The following is a 9,626-nucleotide window of genomic DNA, read 5'->3' as shown; positions in this document are numbered from 1 at the left end:
TCTGACAGCACGCAACTACAAGGTTGCGAATTTCATATTTTGAAAAAAAACTAATTAAAATTTTCTGAAATTTTTTGAAAAAATCACAAAAAAACATCATATCTCGAAAACTACAATAAACTGAGCAGTCATTTTTGGATGCAAGATTCACAACCCTTGATAGTGTACTCTGACAGTACCCAACTACAGGGCTGGGAAATTCAGATTTTTAAAAATTAACAATAAATTTTTCTGAAAACTTTTGAAAAAATCACAAAAAACTTCATATCTCAAAAACTACAAGGACTTGAACAGTCATATTTGGAGGCAAAAATTGTACTTCCCTAGAATACTCTGACAGCACGCAACTACAAGGTTGCGAATTTCAAATTTTGAAAAATAATTAATTAAAATTTTCTGAAATTTTTTGAAAAAATCACAAAAAAACATCATATCTCGAAAACTACAATGAACTGAGCAGTCATTTTTGGAGGCAAGATTCACAATCCTTGATAGTGTACTCTGACAGTACCCAACTACAGGGCTGGGAATTTCAGATTTAAGAATTAAAAATAAATTTTTCTGAAAACTTTTGAAAAAATCACAAAAAACTTCATATCTCAAAAACTACAAGGACTTGAACAGACATATTTGGAGGCAAAATTTGTACTTCCCTAGAATACTCTGACAGCACGCAACTACAAGGTTGCGAATTTCATATTTTGAAAAATAATTAATTCAAATTTTCTGAAATTTTTTGAAAAAATCACAAAAAACATCATATCTCGAAAACTACAAAGAATTGAGCAGTCATTTTTGAAGGCAAGATTCGCAATCCTTGATAGTGAACTCTGACAGTACCCAACTTAAGGGCTGGGAATTTCAGATTTTTAAAAAATTGTAATTTTCTGTTTTCTGAAAGTTTTCTGAAAATTTTTGAAAAAAATCACAAAAAACGTCATATCTCGAAAACAACAAGGATTTCAGCACTCATATTCGGAGGGAAGACTCGCAATCCTTGATAGTACTCTGAAAGTACCCAACTACAGGGTTAGGAACTTCAAGTTTTGTAAATTATTTTGTTCATTGAAATTTCTGAAAATTTTTGAAAAAACCTCAAAAATCGTCTCATCTCGTTAACTAAAATGATTCGGGCATTCAAAATTGGAGGCCAAATTCGCAACCCCTAACTCGATATTGGGCTGCTTAATTTAAACTCGTTAAAAAACCACTAAAAATCAAATTGGAAAAACGAAACAAAATTCTTAACCATTGGAATATATGATATAGCTTAAACATGCAAAAACAATACGTTGAAAAAGCATAAACATGGCGAGATAGTGAAGCCCGCATTTAAATATATAATAGATGGGCTTCAACATGATGTATCACTCGACTCATTCCGACGATTATTTGTGTTAATTAATTTTTCGTGGAAAACAAAAGAACTAAAACACACCCGAATTTACAGTTCCTCCACATTTTCAAATGGTCGGAACAATGACAGTTATTCGGAGTTCAAAATTCACAGTTACTCCAACGAAGACGGCAAAAATGTTGCTTAATTTCGCGGATTTAATTTTCAAAAATGCTTGAATAAAGCTCAACTTCAAGTTAATTTCGCCACAGTAAAATAATTTGATCTGACAGCTCAAATAAATTACTCTCCAAAAATTCAAAAAACCAAAACTGGCAAAAGAAACAACTAAAAACTATTCAATTTTATTGGTCAAATGATTTCCGTTTTGTATAATTTCCTGTTTTTAATTTCCTGCGCAAGTTAATTTAATTTAATTAAAATGCAGAGTGTTGCTGCTTGCCATGATTGGACAGAAACTGAGCTTCATATCATATCACATGCGATGAGAAATTTTAAAAAGTTAGATAAAGCTTTGGTTTCAATTGAGTGATCAGAATGAACTGACACTCCTAAGTCAAAATTTACAACATAAAATGCTACATTCGAAAAGACATTCGATAAACAACACGATTCTTTCCGCAAAATTAACGAAACTGATCAAATAAGATGAAATTAAACAAATAAGAAACTAACGCAAGTTGCAGCAAAGAGCCAAAAATTACGGATTGATTACATCTGGCGTTATAGTAAAAATGCTATTTAATATAGCCTAGTCACTTAAAAAGATCCAATCTTGCAGAAAACTATTGAGACCCAAAAAGATTCCCAACTCTCCGTAAAAACAATCTGAAATATTTCGAGAAAAATTCAACACATTGATTTTTTCTAAAAACGCTCAAAAACCTTGCCAGTAAATTTTCGACTTCATCTTTTAACTAGAACGAAACACAAATTGTTACTCACAGGCTTTAAAAAATCATGAAACGTAATAACCAGCGACAAACAAGATTTTAAAAAAAAATAAGCCAAAATCATTGAAAAATCTGCAGTCTCACAAACTATTGCCCAAAATTTTTTTTCTTGTTTTCTTTTCCAAAATATTCCTTCCTGAACATTTTACAATAAGCATCGAACCAAGAATAAGAATTTTTGAACATGAAGTTTTTGGAAGTTCTTCATTGGAAGTTTTTGGAAGTCCTTCAAAATTATCAGTCTAACAAAGACAAAATCGAAGATTAAATTTTTAAAAGCTACAACAACATTTTTTTTTACTTTTCGAGCTTCGTAAAAAAGCCTTCTGATTTCAAAAATAATCAAAGACTAACGATTTGTTGATACAACTAATAATCCAATTCTAGAAAACGGAATCCACATGTTTTGTCTTTTGCAAAGTATTGACTGATAGCCGAAATTGATGGTTTCGTCCATGTCGAGAGAACTCTCATATCAGAGGCAAAACGATGATGCATTAAATGATTTTAACAATACTCTCTTAACAGAAATTTTTCCAACAAAAGGTAAGTTTTCTAAATAATAGTAATAAAAATCATAATAGTGAGAGTTAAATCAACTATTTAAAAACTCAATGTGGCATGCAGCACAATGTCTAAACTGATTTCTTAAATTAAATTTCGCGATAACAAAAGACATGCTCTCAATTCTTTTGTAACTTCCAGCCGACAAGTAGTTGGCGAGTCTTCTTTTTAGAAGTGCCTCTAAATAAATGTATGCGACAAAAAGTCATGGTTCCCCATTATACAACAATGGTTCTCCAATGAAAATTGCTTTCTCAAAAAAAGCTCGCTCGCCATATCTTCCAATACTTTCGTCACAATCTGCTTTTTTATGTTGAGAACTCGGTTATAACAAAACTTTCAACAGAGAACTCGGTTATAACAAAACTTTCAATAGAGAACTCGGTTATAACAAAAAGCCTAAAACTCAGTAAAAGTGCCTAATATTTCAGTCTCATCCCCAAAACATCCCGATTTTAACAATTTAATTAAAGCTCTGAAGCGCTTAACAGAATACCAGATATTTCAAATTAGGCAACGAAACGGGCTCAATTGAATTTGAACTAGATTTACCTAAAAACCAGATCAATTTCAAAATTTTATTTTGAGTATGGAATATTATACAACCGTTTCATTGCCTATGTTTCAGATCTTAAACTGCATCGAGTCTTGGATCGCTTTGGATCTTAGACAGCTTCAATCATAATAAAGTATCACAGGAATGGTTTAGTCGAATGCTGATTGAACTGTATTTCAACAGACTCGTTCCATTATTACAAGAACCACGCTCGGGAACAAATCTTCCATCCACTGATACTATGATGGTTCACGAATCCTCTGACTAAACCTTTCTAACGTCTCCAAAACATCAGCTCCAACTTTCTCACATCCAAGAAGTCCTAATTTTTGATGTTAGCCATTTGATTCGAAGCGCGAATTCATAAACGCATGTTGATTTTGCATGTTGGGCTGCTGACGCGCCTGCGAACGCATGAAATCGTTGAAACTAGGACCCGGAACATTCGCTGCATTTCTGTCAAATGTGTTCATATTTCCGAACAGTCCAGCCAGCAGATTATTTCCATCGCTGTCCGAATTCTTTCTTTGGACTGTACTTGGGCTGTTCTGCAAGTTTGCCGACTCGAAAAGCGATTGCGCAATACTAGACCCGGAATTCTGTTTATTCATCATCATGTGTTGCTGCATTCCCATGTTACTGTTGGTGGTTAAGGGTTTCTGAGTATCTAACGACATCAGGTCAGGGGGGTTCTTATTATTTATACCGTTTAGTCCTGCAAATATAGGGCTATTCGACCAAATTGGATCGAAGCTCGGCAAGGAGGTTGGATTTGAACCCTGGCGTTGGAAGTTTCCTCCAGAGTTTCCTGGAAAACTGTCGTTTCGAACCAGTTTCCCTGGATTCGCGATAAAACTCCTTTGGTTCATGTCTTGATTCATAGAATTCTGCCGAGATAATGATTGATTCATAAACTGCGGAAATCTATCACTTGTAATTCTGGAGTCACCAACCGGCTGACTGGGAGGGGGAGGGTTATTCAAGAAAGCGGGAAAGAAGGAGTCGAAACCTGGAGGAGCGTGTGAATCATTTTTACCTTGAAACGAACTCACCGATCCTTCGTTCATTCTTCGAGAGTTCTCGTTATTGGCAAATAAACTTACACTGTTAGCAAAATTTGCGCCGTTAAGATTTTGCCTCTGGTTGCCATTCATCTGGATATTGTTGTTTTTATTCTGCTGTTTCGGGACATTCTGGAAGGACGCATTCATCAACGCGTTCGGAGGAAACGGCGGAAACTGATCATTACTCATCATTCGCATTGGTTTATTTGGCTGCATAGCGTTATTGTTGCTTTGAACATTTGCAGGCGCAAAATTCATAAACGGATCTTCTGAATTATTATTGTTGCTTGCGATTCTTGTCTGGTTTGGTATCGCATCCAACGGCAACGGTGGAGGCGGGAACGGCGGAAACAACCCTGGTTGCAAAACTGCCGATGGGAACAGCGACTCGGACTGGCTGTTATTTCCTCGATTATTACTCGAAACGCCACCCCCACCCCCGATCACTCCAGAATTCGACATATTTAGAAAATTATTGACCATCGGCTCACGCTTTTGTTGCGAATACCTTGGAACACCTGGTGGCGAATGTGCATCTTTCTGTTCTTGCATTTGGTTCTGAGAAGCTGCAGAATGGTTCATGTTTGGATTCATTTGCAGCCCCGGGAAACTCATTGCCATTCTTGGCGACGAGAAACGAGGACCTTGCGCCACCGGAGCACGAATGACTGGCGTGTTAGTAGGCAGCAAGAAACTTGGCTGTCGGTTAAATGAGGACCTGTCTCCTATTCTTTGGTTCATTTCCAAACTCGGGAAGTCTTTGTCAGACATCACATTCACATTCTTAGAAGGCGAAGGAGTACGATCAATAGTCTTGGGCGGTTCCACTCCGAAGGTGACATTTTTTGATCCATTGCTTCGATTTCGATCCAGAGAGTTAGAATTGAATGACTGCTGATTGAGAGCTATTGGTTGATCTACTTCTTGCTCAATTCCTTTTTCTAAAAAATTGGGTTTATTTGAAGATGTCTTCTGAGCTAGCGCGCCATTCGTAGTAGTTGTATTCTTACTAAAATTTGATTGAGCCGCCGAGCTTCCAGATTTCGGTTTGTTTTCACACTTTTGGGGACCTCTATTAACTCTATCTTTGCTGAAAAATCGCTTTCTCGACTCAATTTCGTCTCTGTCAACCGTAGCAGTAACAAGCGTTTCAAAACACAGCTTTCCATTGACATAAACTGCTTCCATCATTTTAGGCCGTAGCTCACAAAATTTCTCTCCATTCAGGCAAATTCTTCTAATTCTCTCTTTGATAGCATCGGAGCCTTTCAGAACACCATTGCTATTACAGGGCAAGGACAACTTGCTCAGTGATTCTCGCAACGGAAGGTATCCTTGCACCTCAAAATCTTCAGGCAAAGGTTTAGAATTCAAAACTTCATCCAAATTCACATTTAGGTCTTCGCTTGCTTTCGAGATTGAGTTGAGAACATTAACCAGAAGGGGCCAGATGAAATCGCGTCTCTCAAACTCTTCGAAACTCATCACAAATGAGTTTTGACTTATCCAATCGGTCAAGATCTTCAATGCGGGCAAAATGGGGCTTCTAACCAACGCTTTTCCTTCGATGGGTACTGATAACTTCTTCAAGAAAACTCCAAAAGTAGAGAAAATAAAATCAAGTGCAATCGATAGAAAACCTTGTTCCACTGAGGGAAGCTCCGCGGAATCAAAACGCCGAGAATCAACTGCAAACTTTGCCAAAATGGAATCTCCAGAATGCAAAATTGACCAAATGTTAAACACCAACACGTAAACTAATCTTACCAGAAACTTCCACGAAACTGTTCCCGAGTTTTCGCTGAAAACTGACAAAAAGTTGGTGGTCATATAATCTTTTGCGTCTTTCGCAAAGCCAATGTCTTGCGAAAAGAAAACCAAAGCATTGAAATAACAGAACACTTGCTCGAAAATATTTAAATCGGGCCCCGACTTTTCTGCTAACAGCTTTTCAGGAACCTCGTATTGAGACATTTTTGTCAACGTTGTCGTCAGATTCGCTACAGCCCCTAGAAAAGCATGTTTCACAGTGAGGCTTCTCGTCAAATAGAAAAACGTGGACAGAAGATCTTCATTTTTAGTTTGCAGAATGATCCCCAGTTGGTTATATGGTCTACCATTCAGCGGTCCCAGCAGAATCGCGTTTTCATAGTAACCCTTCGCTTGTTCTACCAAACATCGGTACCTCGCAATGTCTCCGAGATGAATCAAACAGTCCTGCACTATATATTGACATGAAGATGCTTTTGGTATCTTTGAAACATCATTACCACTTGCGACTTGACAGTCAGATGCAAATAAGCCCAATGTTCTTGAGTCTGCGAAACCTGGAACGTCCTTTAGTTTGAATTTATAGCACATCTCCTGTAACATCAGAACATAAAACCCATTAGAAGACTCCAAAAACGACGTCAAAGCAGCTTGCGCTTCCGCCCTTTTCGGATTCTTGCGATCCTTCGACTTCTGCTGTTTCGCAGTTATGAACTGTCGAAAACAATTGTTCCATAATTCAATGTCAACTTTCCTTCCAATCGCGAAATCAAGGTCATCAAGTAAGACTTGTCTGTATATAAACTGCAACTGATGGCGCAAATTTGTCAAAGCGCTATTTTCAAGCTCCAGCTGGTCTTTCAATTGAATCTTGAGGTCATCTGCATCTTTTAGCAGCTCCACTGTGCTTTTGCTTCTACTTTTTGCCATCGTCTTCAAGCTTCTCGCTTCTTTAATCTATCCCACCTTTCACTTCTCAGAGTTGGATTTTGAGGATCTGAGTCGGCTATCGGAGATCTCTGGGTGCCAATAGCGGGGTTCTGTCAAGGAGGCACTGACGATCTGACCTGGGAAGGGGTTGCGGGCCGCTGACAAGAGGGCCGTCTGGGCAGAAAATCTTGGCAAGTCGTCATTCAAGACATAAATCTGAAACAAAGTATATATTGATGCACTGCAAAAACACCTAAATTAAGTTGAAGCTGTAAATATGAGTCTCACCCGCAATATGATTTAACTTAATTTAGATGTTTTTGCAGTGCATCAATATATACTTTGTTTCAGATTAATGTCAGCGGGTGAGACTCATATTTACAGCTTCAACTCATAAAACCATGAAGGTTCTGATAGCAGTTATACATTGAAACAAATATAACACAAAAGGAATGGCAATAGTTTCCCTTTTTAAGAAGAGCCTCGATAATAGATTAAAAAGTTGTATATGAAAAGTTCCAGATTTCAAATTCCACAAAACGAGAGTCTTATATTCCAAAATTGCAGCTCTATAACACTGTGTATTGAGAGGCAATTGTGTTGAAACCATTGAAGAACGACAAGACAACCCAAGAGAAAAGTTACTTTTTCTGCAGTAAACAAAAGCGAAGTTTTTAATGAAGAGTCTATAGCTCAAAAAAGTAAGTTCTGTCTGGCAGCCTAGTATATCCCGATCAATTGTTCTTAAAATAGGCATCTATCATTTGTAAAACTAAAATTGAAGGACTAAGAACTGAAAAAATTCATCTGAAAACTAAAAACTTAAACCTCAAAACTCAAGTCTTACTTGGACTGCTATATAATAGAAAGGTAACTGACAACAACAAAAAAGTCGAAAAAAAGTTGAAAAAAACTAGGTGAACCAAAATTTTCGTTTGTCTCCATAAAAGACAACTAGAAGCCGAGTCAAACTGGAGGTACGTGTATGATATTTTAGAAATTGTTATACCGATGCGTAACGAGATGCGTTATTTCAAAAATTGGACTTTGCCCAAAACCTTAGTGGTTTCTCTACTAAAATAAGTTAGAAGAGTGAAAAAATTTGAGATATTGAAATTTTCCTCCGGACAAAATTTCTCCTACGAAAATTAGGAGTCGCCGCTTCTGCAGTTCAAAAACTTGAATCACCGAAGTCAAAAACCTTTTTTCTGCAAAAAGCAGGTCTTGACTTCTACACTAGAAAAGATTCCAATTAAAACAGGTTTTCTTGATTGAACAGCTTTCTTTCTCAGCGGCCAATTTATAAAATTTAACTTTTAAAGCATAAATGAAATGATTGAATGAAGAATCAAAAACCATTCTTGGACCATAAAACTACAGAAAAAAGTTAGATAAGACAATAAAATATAAATAGAAACCATTTAGGCCGAATAAAAAGCTTCTAAGTGAAAAAAGAAATGAAAATATACGTCACGTGTAGAAAAGTTACAAATTACAAAAGCAAATCTACAACCCTTGCAACTACAAAAAAAATAGAATTCTGCTCAAAAAAGTTCGTGATGTGGCAAAGGAGCCGACAAAACAGATGACAGAGATAGATGAAAGTATGGCAAATCAATTTTTCTGAAAAAAGTTTAAATATTGAAAAAACAAGGACCGACTGGTACTCGAACTGGAGAGCTTAGGGTTGAAAGGCAATTGCATTACCTCTCGTTTATGTTTTGACTGTTGTTTCAAGGTTCTACAATGGAGCAAACTCAAATTTTTACAGATTTGTAAGATGGGAAGAAAAGTATAGTTACCCAGAATAAAAAAGTTGCTCTCGCAAGTGTATTAGAAATCTTCAATTATCGGAACCTTAAAAATATCAGCATAAAACGATTTGAGGGCTGACTCGCAAGACACGGCATTCACGATAGGTTTGAAAAACTTCAATTGTGTTAATTGATCTAAGAAGTTTTTTTTCGAAACTTTTGAAAAAATAACACAATGTGGATTTCAACAACTTTGAAATATGTTCCTTTCTCTTTTTTAGTCCACTTCATTACAAAATTTCATAAACAATCAACCATTTTCATTGATTACAGTCTAATGCTAGAATATCCATCTACAGGCTCAGGAACTTCGCGGCATCCACCGACTCATGTCACAGTACTGCAGGAAAATTAGGGAAGGGTTTTGTGAACATTTGAAAGGATAGCGATGAATAAGGGGTGCTTGTGAGCATGTTGGTGATGGATGACAAAGAGAACTGTCTAGGCGGTAAAGGTAAGTGTTTAAAAGCATACAGTGAGTGCTTACAGTATTTCTGGAAAAGAATCGTTCTGAAGGGCCAATTGAGGTAGGACGGATACAGATTTGTCACGAGGGATACTGAAAAGTCAAATTTGGGGGAGAGGCTTTGGCATGGAACTTGTTTACCTGCCTTTTGT

General features: G+C 36.7%; 1 protein-coding gene across 1 annotated transcript; it reads right to left on the bottom strand.

Annotated features, from left to right (window-relative positions):
• Window positions 1-3,471: 3,471 nt before the first annotated feature.
• Window positions 3,472-7,406, bottom strand: LOC134845283 (nonsense-mediated mRNA decay factor SMG7-like). The gene has a single exon (XM_063862228.1). It carries the CDS (start codon window positions 7,192-7,194, stop codon window positions 3,766-3,768), a length of 3,429 nt encoding a protein of 1,142 aa, XP_063718298.1. The 5' UTR covers window positions 7,195-7,406; the 3' UTR covers window positions 3,472-3,765.
• Between the last annotated feature and the right edge of the window lie 2,220 nt (window positions 7,407-9,626).

Source organism: Symsagittifera roscoffensis, chromosome 4 (assembly GCF_963678635.1).
Source record: "Symsagittifera roscoffensis chromosome 4, txSymRosc1.1, whole genome shotgun sequence".
NCBI lineage: Eukaryota > Metazoa > Xenacoelomorpha > Acoela > Convolutidae > Symsagittifera > Symsagittifera roscoffensis.
The sequence above is the reverse complement of the archived record's forward strand: the minus strand, read 5'-3'. Positions and strand labels throughout refer to the sequence as shown.